Raw genomic sequence first — 19,424 nt, forward strand, 5'->3', positions numbered from 1 at the left:
GAACTTCTCAAACTCAATACACGAGAAACAAATAAACAAATCAAAAAATGGGCAGAAGATATGAACAGACACTTTTCCAATGAAGACATACAAATGGCTAACAGACACATGAAAAAGTGTTCAAAATCATTAGCCATCAGGGAAATTCAAATCAAAACCACACTAAGATACCACCTTGTGTCAGTTAGAATGGCAAAAATAGACAAGGCAAGAAACAATTGTTGGAGAGGATGTGGAGAAAGGGGATCCCTCCTACATTGTTGGTGGGAATGCAAGTTAGTACAGCCACTCTGGAAAACAGTGTGGAGGTCCCTTAAAAAGTTAAAAATTGAGCTACCCTATGATCCAGCCATTGCACTACTGGGTGTTTACCCAAAGATACAGACGTAGTGAAGAGAAGGGCCATATGCACCCCAATGTTCATAGCAGCATTGTCCACAATAGCTAAATCGTGGAAGGAGCCGAGATGCCCTTCAACAGATGAATGGATTAAGGAGTTGTGGTCCATATATACAATGGAATATTACTCAGCTATCAGAAAGAATGAATTCTCAACATTTGCAGCAACATGGATGGCACTGGAGGAGATAATGCTAAGTGAAATAAGTCAAGCAGAGAAAGACAATTATCATATGATTTCTCTCATCTATGGAACATAAGAACTAGGATGATCGGTAGGGGAAGAAAGGGATAAAGAAGGGGGGGTAATCAGAAGGGGGAATGAAACATGAGACACTATGGACTATGAGAAACAAACTGAGGGCCTCAGAGGGGAGGGGGGTGGGGGATTGGGATAGACCAGTGATGGGTAGTAAGGAGGGCACGTATTGCATGGTGCACTGGGTGTTATACGCAACTAATGAAGCATCGAACTTTACATCGGAATCCGGGGATGTACTGTATGGTGACTAACACAATATAATAAAAAATCATTTAAAAAATAAAAAAAATAATTATAAGAAGGAACATTTTTAACGAAGGAAGCACAGTATGTTATAGGAGCATATCGCAGGAGGACCTAAGCTACATGTTTATACATGAAAATGCTGTAACGGCAGAAAGAAGTTTGAGAGCCATTGTTTTTTTTGTTTTGTTTTGTTTTTTAAAGATTTTATTTATTTATTTGACAGAGATAGAGACAGCCAGCGAGAGAGGGAACACAAGCAGGGGGAGGGGGAGAGGAAGAAGCAGGCTCATAGCGTTGGAGCCTGATGTGGGGCTCGATCCCATAACGCCAGGATCACGTCCTGAGCCGAAGGCAGAGAAGGCAGACGCTTAACAGCTGTGCCACCCAGGCGCCCCGAGAGCCATTGTTAAGACTAATAAGGTGTTATAATTACATAAATAAAACAAACCGATTGATAGATGCATATAGCATTAATATATATATGGCCCAAACCATTTTTTTTTCCTTTGGTTCACTTGAATTTTTCTCAGAATTTTGCCAGCATTTCTACGGTAACTTCCAGGTTTAGAACACTATGAGTCTATAGATGATGGGTTTTTTTTTTTTAAGATTTATTTATTTATTTGACAGAGAAAGACAGCCAGCGAGAGAGGGAACACAAGCAGGGGAGTGGGAGAGGAGGAAGCAGGCTCCCAGCAGAGGAGCCCGATGTGGGGCTCTACCCCAGAACGCTGGGATCACGCCCTGAGCCGAAGGCAGATGCTTAAGGACTGCGTCACCCATGCGCCCCGATGGGAGTGTTTTTTTATTAAAGTGTTCTACTTTGTAAACTTTCATTGATATTCAAAGGAAAAAGTGTAAGTTATCTTTTAAATGTTAATATTTTTAACCACATTTTTATAAGCCAGTCAACAGCTAAAGACTGAAAGTTATTACACTGAAGAACATGAAGTTTGTTTTTGTTTTTGCTCTATTCCTTAATAAGAGAAGATCTGAAGTTCTAGATGTGAGCTAAAACAAGCAGGCTGATCAAAACATCAGGCAAGTATAAAGCATAGAAAACAGCAAGAAAGAACACGTTAGTACCTATCAATCAAACTTCCCTTAATAGCATTTCTTAAGAACATCCTGATCTTAAGAACAACATTAAAATTCTCAGCCAAATTGATTGTACATAAAAAGGGAGTAAATTAGGAACATCTTAAAACATCAATGAACAAAATTAAATTTCATGGGTTACTTCCAGGACCAATGTAATTTGTTATGAATAATACTGCATCTTAGGAAATCTCTTTACCAAACTAGGTCAGTCACTCAAAAGGTCTAGACAATAGAATACTAAGTATTTTTAGAGGTTTTCTATTATGCTATTTAAAATAGAAGCAGAATTACCTAAATGTGCAGCCGATGTCATCTTTGGACAACTCGGTGAGTAATAGATAAGTTGGGTAAACAGAACCAGAAGATCTGTAAGGGACACTAAATCTTCGAAAAGGAAAAAGGAAAAAGATTATTTTTTAGTATATACTTACAACTTAGAAAAATTTAACTGAGTTTCCCATCCTCCTGAGTTTTCAGAGACTGTGGTAAAATTAGGGAGAAGGGATCTGGAACCCCACACAGAAGACCCCAGGAAAACAAATTAGACATGGGAAGTTAAAAAGTGTTAAGGACAGTAAACCAGCAGGTGCTATGCTCAGGTGCAGTTTTACCACTTATGGTGGACCTGTCACTTCATATAAACCTACGGCAGGAAGATCTAGGAAAGGACCATGAGTTTCTTAGGAATGATAAAATTCAGCTTCATATGTTGTTTCAGCCAACTTATCTATATAGAACTGTAGAACAGGTATCAAACTTTCTAGGAAATATTTTAGGCTTAACGGCCAAACTGTTTCTGTTACAAATACTCAATTAAGACATCGGAAAGTAGCCATAGACAATTTGCAAATGAACAAGTATGGTGGTCTTCCAGTAAGACTTTACATACACCAAAATTTTAATTTTATTCCACATGTCACAAAATAGTCTTATAATTTTTTCCAGTAATTAGCTCACAAGCCATACAAAACAGTACCAGATTTGGCCCATGGGTTGTAATTTACCAACCCCTGCTGCAGAATCTTTTCATCAAGATTCTGGTGAAAATGCAGGTGAAATGTAGAGGTAAATGTTGACTTATGCTAATACAGTAGAACAAGGCTCTCAAAACTGTGTTTTGAGATGACCTGTGACATTCGTCAGGCCAAAAGGTCGATGTTAAAAGTCAACATAAAGTGCTAAGTTACAGATATAGACATATAAACTTCAGTTCAATACTTGCAGGAACATCACAAGTATTTACTAATCTTGCTATTTCTGTAAAGTTCAACAATACCCCATAAAATCGAAGCTCTTTTTTTTTTTTTAAGATTTTATTCATTTATTTGACAGACAGAGACAGCCAGCGAGAGAGGGAACACAAGCAGGGGGAGTGGGAGCGGAAGAAGCAGGCTCCCAGCGGAGGAGCCCGATGTGGAGCTCGATCCCAGAACGCCGGGATCACGCCCTGAGCCGAAGGCAGACGCTTAACGACTGCGCCACCCAGGCACCCCTGGAAGCTCTTTTCTTGAAAGTCCATTCTCTAAGTGCTCATTATGCCTAGAATTACATGACCACAGGATAAATAAGTACATAAAACAGTTTTTGTTGAGGAGCTCACAACCAGCATAACTGAGGAGAAAACCTTAAGTAAAACAACTAAGAAACAGTACAAAAGTGTTCAAAATGAAGATACTCCAGAACAGGATTGGCAAACAATAGCAATTATGGCCTAATTTTGTAAGGCTCGCAAGCTAAAAATGCTTTGTTCTGTTTTGTTTTACACTTTTAAAGGTGTGTAAAGTGTGTTAAGGGTCTCCCAAACCATACCCAGATTCAATGATTCACTAGGAGAACTCAACATACAGTTATACTCCCAGCAATGATATATCACAAGAAGATACAAAACAAAAGGGTATGAGGTGAAGTCCAGGTGCAAGCGTCCAAGGGTCCTCTCCCAGAGAAGTCACATAAAATACACTTAATTCTTCCAGCAACAAACTGTGACAACGCGTGTAAAATGTTGTCTACCAAGAAGCTCCTTAGAGACTCAGTGCCCAAGCTTTTTTCTGGGAGCTGATGATGTAAGCACCCTTGCCTAGCACATACCAGGATTCCAGACTCCCAGAAGGAAAGCAAGTATTCGGTATAAACTATAGTGTGTATACAAACAGTTTAGGTGGGCACAGTGAACCACTCTTACCAGTTCTGGGAAGAGTGAGAAATCCAAGTTCCCAGATGCCAGCTAGCACAACCTTGCAAGCAGTCCTTCCTAAGGATAGAAGTCTCAGGGCTGCTGTGATAACTCCTTTGCACACATGAGAACATGAATACACAAATACACAGGATATGCAACAGAGATAGCACGTGGCCCACAAAACCAAAAATACTATCTGACGCATTACAGAAAAAGTTTGCTGGTCGCTAGAGTATATTCCTAGTATACACTTAAAGTTTTAAGGGAGGCAGAAAAGTAATAGCATGTGCTGAAGTTTGATAGGGAAAACTTTAAAAATAGGAGTTAGGGTAACACAGTAATATATCAAATGGTACAGGGCTTTGCAGTTTATAAAACAGTATTCTGAAACCTCATCTCTGATCATCACAAAAACTGTGTGAGCTCAGTATCACTGATATTATTCCATTTTTGTGATTAAAAAAAACAAGCAGTGGTTAAGTGAGTTGCCCAAAGGTCACAGCCAGTTTATAAGGGAACTAGAATTTAAACAAGGTCTTCTAGTTCTGAATCCAGATCTGGATCGTTCAGTATGTCTAGGATTTTGAAAGACAGGAAGAAATAAGGAAAGCATTAAAGGCTGGATGAATACAAAAAATCAGAATGTAGGGGAAAAGCACATACTGATAAGAGCAAATGTAATACTTCAAGGTATACAAGCCATCAGTAGACTAAAAGGTATGTCAGTAAGTATCCTAGGAGAGACCATGCAAAATCTCTGAAGTTTAGTAATTCACAGCACATAAACCTTACCAAGCTGAACATATTTGTTTCTCCTAATTGTACATACCTTTTCTATTCTTCAGCTTTATGGGAAATAGCCGTCTGCCTTGTGTATAGATCAATAACCTTCCTAAAAGGCACAGTGAGTGAATGAAATAAATATATTGTAATTCTTGTCCTGAGTAGTAGAAGGTTTTCTGTTTGTTCCCTTAAAAGAGAGGCAAATAAATACATTTACTTTAATGTTATTATATTTTAGATAGTACTTATCTTCATTCCCTTCCAAACATTTTAAACAAGATTGCAGTCTATGATGAAGACTCTGTTGGTGTTTAAAAAAAAAAAAAAAAAGAGTTTATTATCTTTCCTAAGATCCTATAACACCTAAATCTCTGGGGAAAAGCATTCATCACATTATTTAAGCTCAGGAAAGGGTAAGATGCATACCGTATTCATTCTAAAACAGCATAAGATTGTCAAAATTATCACGTTATCAAGACGAACTTCAAGAATAAGTTAAGGGAGGAAGTCAATAGAAAATATTACTGTTTAATTCTACCAATTAAAAGTCAATACAAAAAAGACTGTATTTATAACCATGTTAGCAAATGAAATTAGAATCTGTAAAATATATACACGTAATATATATCATTCATCCATACATTTAAGATCTACCGAGTACCTGTTTGATTAAAGACTTTGAACTATTTGCTGGTGTCAAAAACCAGTAAGAAGCATGAAACTGGGCTGCCAATTCAGAATATGGCAGTTTGGTATGACCAGAACTTGAGGAGGACAAGTGGCAGAGACAAGAGGCTAGAGGGGAGCAGGGGCAGACCACAGAGGACTAAGCTGCAGAAGGAAAATGGATTTTATTATAGAAGCAATTGAAATGATATTAAAGGCTTGTAAGCATGAAAGCAATCCAATATGCACATAAAAAAACTAACCCTGATGGTAGCATAAAAGGCAGATGGTAGAAAGTGAAGGTCTGAAATGACACTAAAAAAATCATGAGCAAAAGCATCAGCAACAAGAATGGAGAAGAGCAGACAGATAAATCTTTAAGAAAATTAAGTCAATAGGCTTTAGACAGGACTACATGGGGACTGGGAAAGAATAAGAAAATTCTCAAGTTCCTACCTCAACATCTGTATACATAGTGAATCTGTATTCTATTTAATTAATTCTAAAGGAGAAAGGAGGGGGAAACCAGTCTAGATACAGAAGAAAGTGACTTCAGTCCTTGATATTTTAATATTAAAGTGCCCATGGAGCACCCAGATTGATATTCTAAGTATGATACGGGTATATGGATCTGGAATTCTGGAAAGTGACAGACTTACCTACTTCAGAGTATTTAAAACCACGAAAGTAAATGGGCCCCCCAAGAGAGAACAGGTACACTACGGTGAGAAAAAAAAGGGCAAAACCTTTGTGAGTACATATTACAAAGAAAGAGCCTTTCCAGTGATATGAGGATTCCTGATGAGAATGAGGAAATCCGAGAAAGAATGGTACCATGAAGAAGTGAGAAAGGGTCAACAGAGACAAAGCCTGTAAAATTAGGACAAGAAAGAGAGGAAACTGATAATGCGAAGATCATGGAGCACTAGATATTGCCTCATTTCCATTGCTGCAAAGTGAGTAAGAGGTAAAGAAATGGGGCCTGGGTGTATTTAGGATACTTAGAAGAGTTTTCTCTGCAGGGAAGGTTTTCTGCAGGAGGGTCACAGGATGCAGGGGAAGTACCAATAGAAAGGGAGACACAGTAACAAGTGAAGCAATGTCATGGTTCTAAAACAGAAACAAAACCCAAAGAACACTAGAGGAGAAAAAAAATCAAGAACAAAAATCAATCTGGAAAGGAATACCTCTTCAGTGCAGTCCAAAGAAAAGGGATATTGATAAGGGCATATAAACATGCATTTGTATGCTCAGAAGCAGGACATTTGGGGAATTCATAGCTGCCAAGTTCCACTTTTCTTAGTGCAGTAGGATACGAAGTCTCCTCTTGAAAGAAAAGTGGGCCAGGGCAAAGCAGGGCCCTTGATAAGACTGATGAAAGCTTGCAAAGCTATTGTGGACACTGAAGAAAGAGTATCTAAGAGGATGCAACACAGCTGCTATGGTTAGAAAAGTATGTATGCCCACTAAGTACGTAACAAATGCTCTCTGCTCAATTTCCTAAAGACCAGAGAAGATGGAAGACTTAACTGATCTAAAGATAAGAAACTGCAGACAGGAAACGCTGAAATGAAAGAGAAAGAGCAAGGATTCTGAAAGAAATGACAAAAAGGGGGCACCCCAGGTCTTCACTAGATAGGGAAGACAGCAAAGCCATGATGTCCCAGTAGAATAGTGGGGAGGGGGGAGGAAGCATTAGATATATCATTTTAATATCAAGAAATTTCAAAAATCCATAAATTTATAAAGGAGATAAGTTTATATAAACGTATCTTCCTCCTCTTAAATGAATTCTGGCTTCCGTACTCCCCTTTACTACAAAACACTAGCTCTTGAAACCACTAATTATTGGTCTTTGACCATTTTTCTTGCTTGAGTTAGGTAAAGAATTTACCCAAGGATAATAAATAAATAAATAAATAAATAAATAAATAAATAAATAAGATTTTCATGTTCTCAGAGAACTTACTATTTGCTTAGAGAAGTGACAAAAGAGAATGAAAAAAGATTAAGAAAAGTGTATAGACATTGGTATGCAGCAGAATCTGACTACAAAAGAAGATCCACTTTAATTATTCCTGAGATTCAATAGAGTGATTAAGGCCAGATTATGAAACATCTAGGGTATTTTAGCTCAGAAAGAGGATAAGCAGACAGGAATCACAGGGTGGGATGTCCATTAACAAAACAACATTTTATAGAAATGTTCCTCCTACTAAAATGCATAAAGGACAATTAAATGGCTAATATGCCAGAGGAAAGAATGAGCAGTATATTATCACAATGTAACAGACTAGGACATATACTCTAGTATAAACCGAAGAACTGCATATGTAAGAATTCATATGCTAATGCATTAATTTCAAATGTACAGCTGTTATTAAAGTCATCATGATGCTTTAAATTTGTCTTTTAAATTTGTGAAAATATTTTATGTTAGCAGAAGTGATCTAAATTACCATGCTACTGACCATTAAAAAATAAGTTACTAAGCTATTAGTAAAAGGTATCATCCTTAAAAGTATGTAACAGAGAAAACAATACTTACCACAATGCTTTGAATGACCCAAAATCTCATCAGCTTTCATGGCTTCGCACAATTCCAAGTACTGAACACACTGCTGAACTGCTGTAGTTACCTAATAAAATAATAACTTATTAATTCTAGAAATTTACAGCCCCAAGCTCAAGCAGTTAAAAAAAAAAAGTTAATTAAGGTTTTAAAAATATGCTGGGGGGCGCCTGGGTGGCACAGCGGTTAAGCGTCTGTCTTCGGCTCAGGGCGTGATCCCGGCGTTATGGGATCGAGCCCCACATCAGGCTCCTCCGCTATGAGCCTGCTTCTTCCTCTCCCACTCCCCCTGCTTGTGTTCCCTCTCTCGCTGGCTGTCTCTATCTCTGTTGAATAAATAATAAAATCTTTAAAAAAATAAAATAAAATAAAAAATAAAAATATGCTGGAAAAAATATAGGCCACTGAAGCTCAGCCTACCAGTTACATTTTAACTATGGCATCATTCTAGGAAACACCAAAAATACTTGTGGACCAAAAATATTGCTATAATGTCAGTGTCAATGGACAAAAATAGATACATCTTCATACTTTATAGTGAAAGATATTAAAATTCTGTGACCATGACATTAAGAACTCTCTTGCCAATATCCCCAGGTCCCTTGCCTCAGAGTCTTTTCTTCCTATCTAGCCAGCAGAGTATGAACTAGATCAACCCTTCTGTTTATTAGGGAGCACTCCTTTATATATGCAGTAGATGGAAATACCAAAATATGTGTGTGTGTGTGTGTGTGTGTGTGTGTGTGTGTAAATTTTAAAGTATATGTGGCCCAACTTTTGAAAAGAAACATTGGGAAAAAGGAATGCAAACTCTATCCCTACTTTTCAGAATTGAAGATCAGATTTTGTGCATGTACAGTGGAACCTTTAAGACCATTTCATGCATTTGTCTTTTGCTTTGCAACAACTCCTTACATAAGGGCTTTAATCACAGCAGTGGTCTGGCACAATCACTTGCTAAAGCATTTCTTCTAGCTTCTCCTCCATACCCTCATAGCATTTTCTGCAAATGTGGAATGTCTGCACTGTCCAATACAGTGGCTACTAGCTATATGTGGCTACTGAAAACTTGAAATGTAATTAGGAAAACTGAGGGAATTGGGTATATTTAGTTGTATTTAATTGTAATTTAAAACTAATACATGGTTAGTGGCTACTCTGTGCAATTATATTACATTTATGAAATTAATAAATTTTAAGTAGGTAGCATTAAGCAACACAATTTATGTCCCTCCTGTCAATTTTTTTAAAGATTTTATTTATTTTATTTATTTATTTGAGAGAGAGAGAGAGCATGTACACAAGCATAGGGGGTAGGGGCAGAGGGAGAAGCAGACTCACTGCTGAGCAGGGAGCCTGATGTGGGGCTCCATTCCCAGGACCCTGGGATCATGACCTGAGCCGAAGGAAGACACTTAACTGACTGAGCTACCCAGGCGCCCCCACACTGTCAATTTTTAAAAGCTGATAAATAAAGCTGAGAGCTTTATTTCCATAGCATTGTAAAGTCATGAACTAGTTGAAAAGCATTTTGGCTATCAGCATAAATATTTAACTTTTTATTTTAATGACTTCATTCCCTGCCCAATCTACCCTTAAGAGAATGGCTTCTGAAATGGCCTTATCTAGTGTATTTCCTTTTTCTTGCCCTCTCAAAGTCATTTAAAATAAATACTGACAGCTAGAATTTAAATTTTCTCTTGGTTTTTCGCACACCCTGGTTTTTTATTAACTTCTGTCCCCTGCCCTTCCTCCATCTTAGGGGTTAGCAATTAAGTGTACCTGAGTCGCCATCCATCCTCTATTGATATGAACTCACTCATATTTTGTAAGTTTAGGAAAGCTTTTTAAGAAAAAAATGAGGTTTAAGTTAAAATCTCATGCAAGTTTGACCCATTATGTATAGGAAATATTTGATATAAAGTTCTTTACAATAAAGTAACTATTTTCAGACTAAAAATTGATTACGGTATAATTAACTCTTTTTTTATATTTTTTATTATGTTAGTCACCATACAGTATATCCTTAGTTTTTGATGTAATGTTCCATGATTCATTATTTGCGTATAACACCGAGAACACCATGCAATACATGCCCTCCTTAATACCCATCACCAGCCTATCCCAATCCCCCACCCCCCTCCCCTCTGAAGCCCTCAGTTTGTTTCTCAGAGTCCATAGTCTCTCATGCTTCATTCCTTCTGTTCCCCACCTTCATTCTTCCCTTCCTTCTCCTATCTTCCTATTTCCTATGTTCCATAAATGAGTGAAACCATGATAATTGTCTTTCTCTGCTTGACTTATTTCACTTAGCATAATCTCCTCCAGTCCCGTCCATGTTGCTGCAAATGTTGTAAAATCATTCTTTCTGATGGCTGAGTAATGTTCCATTGTAGATATGGACCACATTTTCTTAATCCAGTCATCTGCTGAAGGGCATCCCGGCTCCTTCCACAATTTAGCTATTGTGGACAATGCTGCTATGAACATTGGGGTGCATACGGCCCTTCTCTTCCCTACGTCTGTATCTTTGGGGTAAATACCCAGTAGTGCAATTGCTGGATCATAGTATAGCTCTATTTTTATCTTTTTAAGGGACCTCCACACTGTTTTCCAAAGGGGCTGTACCAACTTGCATTCCCACCAACAGTGTAAGAGGGATCCCCTTTCTCCACATCCTCTCCAACATTTGTTGTTTCTTGCCTTGTCAATTTTTGCCATTCTAACTGGTGTAAGGTGGTATCTCAATGTGGTTTTGATTTTAATTTCCCTGACAGCTAATGATTTTAAACATTTTTTCATGTGTCTGTTAGCTATTTGTATGTCTTCACTGGAAAAGTGTCTGTTCATACCTTCCGCCCATTTTTTCATTTGATTATTTGTTTCCTGTGTATTGAGTTTGAGAAGTTCTTTGCAGATCTTGGATACTAGTCTTTTATTGTAGTGTCATTTGCAAATATCTTCTCCCATTCCGTGGGCTGCCTCTTAGTTTTTTTCACTCTTTTGTTGGCTGTGCAGAAGCTTTTTATCTTGATGAAGTCCCACAAGTTCATTTTTTCTTTTGTTTCTCTTGCCTTTGGAGATATGTCATGAAAGAAGTTGCTGTGGCCGATGTCAAAGAGGTTGCTGTCTGTGTTCTCCTCTATGATTTTGATGGATTCCTGTCTCACATAGAGGTCTTTCATTCCATTTGGAGTTTATCTTTGTGTATGGTGTGAGAGAGTGGTCTAGTTTCATTCTTTTGCATATAAATGTCCGGTTTTCCCAGCACCATTTATTGAAGAGACTGTCTTTTTTCCCCACTGGATGTTTTTTCCTGCTTTGTCAAAGATGAGTTGCCCAAAGAGCCGAGGGTCTATTTCTGGGTTCTCTATTCTGCTCCATTGGTCTATGTGTCTGTTTTTGTGCCAGCACCATATTGTCTTTGTGATCACAGCTTTGTAGTATAGCTTGAAATCCGGCAACATGATGCCCCCAGCTTGTTTTTCCTTTTCAACAATTTCTTGGCCTTTCGGGACCTTTTCTGGTTCCACACAAATTTAAGGGCTGTTTGTTCCAGTTCTTTGAAAAATGTCATTGTTATTTTGATCGGGATGGCATTGAAAGTGTAGATTGCTCTGGGTAGCATAGACATTTTAACTATGTTTATTCTTCCTATCCATGAGCATGGAATATCTTTCCATCTTTTTGTGTCTTCTTCAATGTCTTTCTAGAGTGATTTGTAGTTTCTAGAATATAGATCCTTTGCGTCTCTGGCTAAGTTAATACCAAGATAACGAAAGATTTTTGGTGCTATTGTAAATGGAATGGATTCCCTAATTTCTCTTTCTTCAGTCTCATTGTTTGTGTATAGAAATGCAACTGATTTCTGAGCATTGATTTTGTATCCTGCCACATTACTGAATTGCTCTATAAGTTCTAGTAGCTTGGAGGTGGAGTCTTTTGGGTTTTCCATATAGAGTATCAAATCACCTGCGAAGAGAGACAGTTTGACTTCTTCTTTGCCAGTTTGGATACCTTTTATCCCTTTTTGTTGTCTGATTGCTGTTGCAAGGACTTCTAGTACTATGATCATTTCAGACAGTTTTTTCCATTATTTACGAAGCAACCCATGATAAGATGGAAATTTTCTGAGGCTAGCATGATAAGTTTCATGTTAGCAAGGCACAGTTAATGGCTTGAGGAGTGGAATCTGATTATGGTATAATTAACTCTTAAAAATTTGTTCCTTGGGGGCGCCTGGGTGGCACAGCGGTTAAGCGTCTGCCTTCGGCTCAGGGCGTGATCCCAGTGTTGTGGGATCGAGCCCCATATCAGGCTCTTCCTCTATGAGCCTGCTTCTTCCTCTCCCGCTCCCCCTGCTTGTGTTCCCTGTCTCACTGGCTGTCTCTATCTCTGTCAAATAAATAAATAAAATCTTTAAAAAAAAAAAAAAAATTGTTCCTTGGGCACCTGGGTGGCTCAGTTGGTTAAGTGTCTGCCTTCAGCTCAGGTCACGATCCCAGGGTGTTGGGATGGAGCCCCACATCAAGCTCTCTGCTTGGCGGGGAGCCTGCTTCTCCCTGTCCCTCTGCCTGTCACTCCCCCTGCTTGTACACTCCCTCTCTCTCTCTCTGTGTCAAATGAATAAATAAAATCTTTAAAAACAAAATTTCCTCCTAATTTAAAAAGTTAATCTATCAGAAACATTTGCAATACTTCCACCCAGCCCCCTGTGATAGCAACAGTGAATTATGTATATGACGAACCAATGGGCGGGTGAATCACTGGGGTTTCTCCTCCCTTCCTCTAATCTGACAAGATCCGTATATATTCATATGGCAAAAATCTTCGTTTAAAATAGGAATGGGAGGGAAATGGGATGTGGAAGGATATTATTTCAATTTATTAAAAATTCTTAAACACTACTTTTTTTAGGATTTATCTGAGAGAGAGAGAGAGAGAGAGAAAGAGAGAGAGCAACCCTGCAAGTAGGGGGAGAGGCAGAGGAAGAAAGAGTGAGAATATCCAGCAGACTCCCCACTGAGCTTGGAGCCACCCTCTGTTGGAGATCATAACCTGAGCTGAAATCAACAGTCAGTCATTTAACTGACTGAAACACCCAGGGCCCCAAACACTTACTTCTACTAATAAATCCCCACTCTATTCTTCAACATTCCTCTCTTCTCCTTTCTGAAACTCAATGCTCTTGATTCCCAAACACACAAAAAAATTATTGTTCTTTCATTTTATGCTCTACTGCACTGACCCAGAAGTTCACAACTCTAGGAATATTTCCCTTGCCCTTTTAATCTCAAGATTCTAACTACAGAAATCATACTCATCATTTCAAATTCATATTAGAACTTTTAAAAATATTGTAATAAATTTCACATTTTATGTTTGTCAATTGTTACTAGATTTGATTGCTTTTCAATTTCTTTCAATGCCCTTACATACTATTCTACTAACAGCAAAAAATGTAGAAAATTTTGCTAATATATTTTACAGTATTAGTTTATATTTGGTGCAACTTGAATTAATTTTTGTAAATGCAAAAGCATTTATCATTTGAGTTTTTCATACAACTTTCAGTCAAAAGCATGGGTATATTTTACAGAACTAACTCCCCTACAAATACCTGATCTGAATTAAGTTACAATACCTAAAAACAGGGCTTATCTCAAACTAGCTTGTTAGCATGTCAATTTATTATGTAATTATGGATTTCCTAACTGTTATCCTGACTATAATTTAAGTCTCTACTCTTATCCTTTTATGTTTCACAGAATGGTAGTTTTAAAAAATCACATAAATGGGGGATTGTTTCATCAACCAAGATTAATTATCACTCAACTTTGCACATTCAACTTATTACATCTTATATCTTTTTGTGATATTATTTCTCAACATAAGGAAACAAACTTACCAGAGATTTATATTTCTTTTCCAGAAGTCTTAGTACTGCAGTTCTGCTATAATATGCATGCTAAAATTAGGAGAAAATGATATTTAATATTCAAGCTATACCAAAGTCTATTTTTCCTGCATCATTTCCAATAACATAAATTACCAACAACAGTTTTAAATTATTATAATCAGTACAAAACAGGCTTTTCTATGTACAATGGATTATGAGCATAGCAATCACAAAAATGCAAATGATATGAAAAAACTATGGATCATTTATTGACAGAACAGTAGAAAAAATATTCTGTCCCTCGACTGCAACCAGTTTCTGGGCTAAGTTATCTTAAAACCATTATCAACACACATATCTGAAGGAAAGATACAAAAGTGGGGGCGGAGGAAGAGCACAACCCTCACAATGAAGAGGATACTTTACTGTCTACATATGCAGAAGTCTGCCAAGCATGAAATGTTCTGAAAGAACAGTATCTTAATCATTTTCTGCCAATCATATATTTTAAGTGTTTCAAAGTGCCAAAAAATAATTCTCTCCTTAGAGCTAAATATAGTAGGATTAAAACATGCTTTTTATGCATTGCACAAAGGGGAAACTATACATAAATATTACTAAATTATATTAGGTAGCATGTATTTTAAATACAATGTAGCTTCTTCATTTTATTTAATAAAAACTATTAAACAGTATTATACTTGGTAAAAACTATCAGAATTAGGGGAAACAGAGTTTAACTAAATGGGGTATTGGTTAATTGAGGTTTACTAGAAACCCTGCGTGTTTTAACCCTAGTGGCGTAAAATGTTTTCAAAAACCATTAATCTTTTTTTCAGCTTTAAAAGAGAAATGTTAACCAACAATTCAACTTTTGACCATGTTCTGAAAAGAAATCCTCATAGGGCCTGCCTTAGACCAGTCACTATACTATATCCCTCAGGCCAAGTTCAGCCGCCACCTGATTTGGTACATAACGTTTTAGCGGAACAGTCACAACCATTCATTTATATATTATCTATGGATGCTTCCAGGTTACAACAGAATTGAGTGCGTGCAGAGACAGTACAGCCCACAAAAACAAAAATTTACTGTCTGGCCCTTTAGAAAGTCTGCCAACCTCTGACTTAGATGGGAATAGGATAATGTGATGAATTTTCATTAATACTAGAACACACTCAGGAGATGATTTTTTAAAAAATAATTTCCTGTTGGCTAGTTTTCCTGTGATCTGCTGCATACTTTTAAGAATCAAGTACTAACAATAAAAAATGTTAAGTGAAAAAATTATAAACAGAATAGGATTTTTCTTTAAAAGATTGTATTTATTTGTCAGAGAGAGACAGAGCACGCACAAACAGAGATGTGGCAAGCAGAGGGAGAAGCAGGCTCCCCACCGAGCAAGGAGCCCAACGAGGGACTCAATGCCAGGACGCTGGGATCATGACTGAAAGCAGACACTTAACTTACTGAGCCACCCAGGCGTCCCAACAGAATAGGATTTGTTATAGATCTAAACGGATAAATTTACAAGTGTATATAATGTGTCTACATAAACCAAAATCTTGATAGTTATACCTGTGTTGTAGAAATTTAATTTGTGGCTTTTACATATTTCACATGTTTTCTATAATGAAGGTATAATTTGATAATTAAAAATTAAGAAGAAAGTGTCGGATGTAAGAAACAAAGGGTTCAAGTTAATTAAATCGAGCAAACACTTATCAAACATAAACAGTATAGGCCAGCTAGGGCTAAACCCTGGACAGAACTGGATTTTGGTTAATTAGGCATTATTATACAGTTTAGATAATAAAAGGCAAAACAAAAATAAAAATAAAAATAAGCCATCAACTAGGTAATGTCCAAACTGTGCCAAGCAGTAAATAAACACGTTGCTACTTTGCATGGCAAGTCACAGCCCCACCCTCCTCCCTTCCCCACAGCAACAAATACATAATGCCTGGCAGACCAGTTTTAGAGGGACAACCATGTGAGAATAATAAGCCAACACTGCTGCAGCCACTATCACACAGACCCCTCGTATTCCACAGCAGATGAGGGAGGTAACAGCATAAGAATCTCTTTTACTCTTAAATTAGTTTCAGTTCCAGAACAGTAATGAGCTCCACTGGAAATCACCGGCATTCAGGCATTAAACATTCTCCAAACTACAGGTTCAGGAGGAAGCAAATGAAAGGATATTTTCAGACATACCTTCTAAGTCAGAGAAAAATGAGCATTGAACTCACGTTCTACCATACCTGTTTAAAAAATCTGAAACCTTTAAACTAAAAAAGACTAGATTTTGGATAGATCATTCAGCTTAATAGATTCAAATGAATTATCATTTAAAATCCCATACTGGCTCTGTCACTTACTAGGTAAACAATCTTGAGTAAGTCACTTCTCCATGCCTCAGCTGCCACATCAGTAAAATGGGTTAATGACACCATCTATCCCACAGAGTGTTATAAGATTTAAATGAGTTAACATGTAAAAGTGATTAGAACTCTAAGCACACAGTAAAAACTGGAATATTATCTATTCTTTGAAACAACCCAGCAATGCACTGAAAAGTATAAAAACATTCCATTTGTCTTTACCATCCACTTTTTGAACCACACGGCCTTGGTATCCACCAATGCAAAAAAGTAAATTGGATCCAAAATCTTTTGTGAGACAAGATGGCTCTGATCATGTTTAACTGATAATAAGGACAAAGTATTCTCCACAATTTCTTCCATATACCTTAAAGTTTGGAAACAAAACAGTTTTAGAAAAAAAAAAATGCTATTACACATACAGACAGTACCAGTGATATATTTTATATTTATGGAATAATAAAGTGAAAATTTTTAGAAACAACTTTTCTTATGTTTCAGCACATTGGCAGAAGTAGGATTCACAGCCAATTTCTTCCTGGTTTTTATAAAACATACATTCTTTCTACTTCAACACTGGCTCTCCAAACTTAACTTTCCTTTTTAGGCTTCCATTTCTCTTAGAACCTTATTAAAAAATTTTAGAACTGCAAGTCAAAAGTTTAAAGAACACCTCAGGAACTTGTCCAAACTAGCAAAGACCAATAATAAAAGAATTGTAGGTTATAACAACCTCATTTTGCTTTGTTGTGATAAATAAATGGTATAAAATGATATTTGCATAGAGCCATTCATGTAGCTAAGCGCAAAACATGAAAAGCAAAATAAACTTATTAATCCCTTCCCAAAAATGTAAGTCAATTAAGACTGTCTCTATTCTTTCTTCTTGTAATGTACATGGGACAGTAACACCCCTATATTTTATACGGCATAACCTCTATATTTTATATTGGTATAAATTAGAGGACTTACTTTTCTGGGTGACGAATCCAGAAAGATGGAGCCTCTTTCTGATATTCATTTAGAAGACGAACCTGAAAAGCAGTGCATAACAGTTCTCAAAAATTAGAATTCTTAAATATAGAATTACTTAAATTTTTTAAAAAAGCATATAGCAACTGAATACCTTTTTAAGTAAGCAGATCACATTAGGATTACTTATATCTATACCAGTTGAAAGAGTAGGAATCTGATTTTCTCTAGAAAGAAAGTATAACTTCAAATATTTAGCTGAAAAGAAAAATTAGAAAATATGATATCGTTCATTTACAGTGTTTTCTGAAAAGTTATTTCCCATCCATTTTTTTAAGCACAAAAAAATTTAATAAACATACCTAAGCTTGTATAAATCTCCTTGGTCATATGTAATGGTGAAAGAGTAAATGTCTGTGCATAGAATTTTAAAATCCGGTCCTGTGGAAATGAAAAGATTTGCATCAGAGATTCTTACAAAAGTAGAATTTTTTTAATAGTGAAATTTTTTTAAATAGTGAAAAACTTAGAAAATAAACAAAATAAACCATTCAGAAACTTGAGGAGGAATGCACTTATAAATAAGAGCATAATCTTATGTTGGTCAGTAAAAAGTAAAATTGACCAAAACTACATGGGAGGGGAGAGAGTGAAGTTTGATAGAGTAAGGTACAATGCAAAGGGATCAAGGGAAAAGTAGGGATACTAAACGGTTTAAAAAAACAAACAAAAAACATTCCACTCCTTTCCAAATCCAACATTTGTTGTTTTTTTTAATTACTTATATGGGTAGTTTCAGTAATTTGACATTTAGGACTCTTGTATTTTGCCTATTCCCAAGAAAAGTATTATTTAACACATTTTCCAAATTTACATTATTAAATCCTAACATAGAAACTATCAGAAGGTAAATGAATTAAATGTTGATAGATGTAGCTAGAAAAGTACTTGGCACTAGTAGGGCCTTACAAATGATAGCTATCATTTTCATTTTACCAACTTTAATATTGTTATAAAATTAATCCTAATAGTGAAATTCAACATCCCATTAAAGAAAAACATAAGATCTCCTCAAGTGTTCTACTTTGGGGGGGGGGGGCGGGAGCGGATAACCTTTCCTATATCAAATGTTAGCATAATTAGAAAAAATGGTCGCTCAAATGACTAAAAATTTCCAATAACCCGAAGGAATTCCTACTGAATACAGGATATTAAATACTTTGAAAGTTTATTTTTATAGTTGCAGCAATTGATAATTTATCTGTCACACTTTTCAAACACTATAGGCTTTATTCGGTTACACGCAAGAGTCCTTTAGAATAGGAAATGAAGAAACAGAATCAAAATCAAGAATTTGGATCAAGTATAAATCCAAAATGAAAAGAATGCCATGCCCTGTTTTCTACTCCAAAATGACTGGTTCTATTACCATTTCTCCTCTATAACAACTTCTTCCAATTTTATTAAACATTGACAATACTCTTGCTGAATAATCTATAATGGCTAAAAAAAGTCACTTATACTGACCCATTAGGATATTTACTGTTTACAAATTTGTTACATAATTTTTAAAATAATAAAAGGAAACTTATCTGACCACTATTCTTTATTAAGAAAAAATACAGAGAAATTTACAATTGTATTCCCTTTTAGAAAGCCTTGAAATGTTAAAAGTGACCCTGAAATATCTTTTTCCCTTTTGAAGTTCTTGGATCATTGAGTTTTTACAGAAGTCTGCATCGGCATCTGGTGTCAGTAAGGTTGAACTGCATCCAGGTATTAGGTGATAGAACACATTTCCCCCCCTTAAAAAAACAATAAACCACTTGTTTTCAAATCACTTCTATTTACCAGTATAATTATATCTTCATTGATGGAAGAATGTGATTTTCAACAGACAAAGGTATTGAGTTTTGTTTTTTTTTTTTAATAATTGTTTACTCTCCGACTCCTCTGCTAGAATG

At 36.4% G+C, this 19,424-nt stretch overlaps 1 protein-coding gene across 3 annotated transcripts in view; it reads right to left on the reverse strand.

Moving 5' to 3' along the window:
• TBC1D32 (TBC1 domain family member 32) overlaps positions 1-19,424 on the reverse strand; it is a 214,071-nt gene that overhangs the window by 168,179 nt on the left and 26,468 nt on the right. For all 3 annotated transcript variants that reach the window (XM_045798573.2, XM_045798571.2, XM_045798572.2), the window contains exons 7-14: positions 17,823-17,901; positions 17,615-17,718; positions 17,461-17,522; positions 16,711-16,855; positions 14,114-14,173; positions 8,182-8,272; positions 5,014-5,154; positions 2,300-2,392 (exon numbers count right to left, since the gene is read on the reverse strand). In XM_045798573.2, the coding sequence (XP_045654529.2) occupies positions 2,300-2,392; positions 5,014-5,154; positions 8,182-8,272; positions 14,114-14,173; positions 16,711-16,855; positions 17,461-17,522; positions 17,615-17,718; positions 17,823-17,901 (775 nt within the window). The remainder of the gene's footprint in view (positions 1-2,299; positions 2,393-5,013; positions 5,155-8,181; positions 8,273-14,113; positions 14,174-16,710; positions 16,856-17,460; positions 17,523-17,614; positions 17,719-17,822; positions 17,902-19,424) is intronic.

The sequence above is a fragment of the Ursus americanus genome, chromosome 11, assembly GCF_024610735.1.
Source record: "Ursus americanus isolate L20-20 chromosome 11, mUrsAme1.1.p, whole genome shotgun sequence".
NCBI classification, from domain to species: Eukaryota; Metazoa; Chordata; class Mammalia; order Carnivora; family Ursidae; genus Ursus; species Ursus americanus.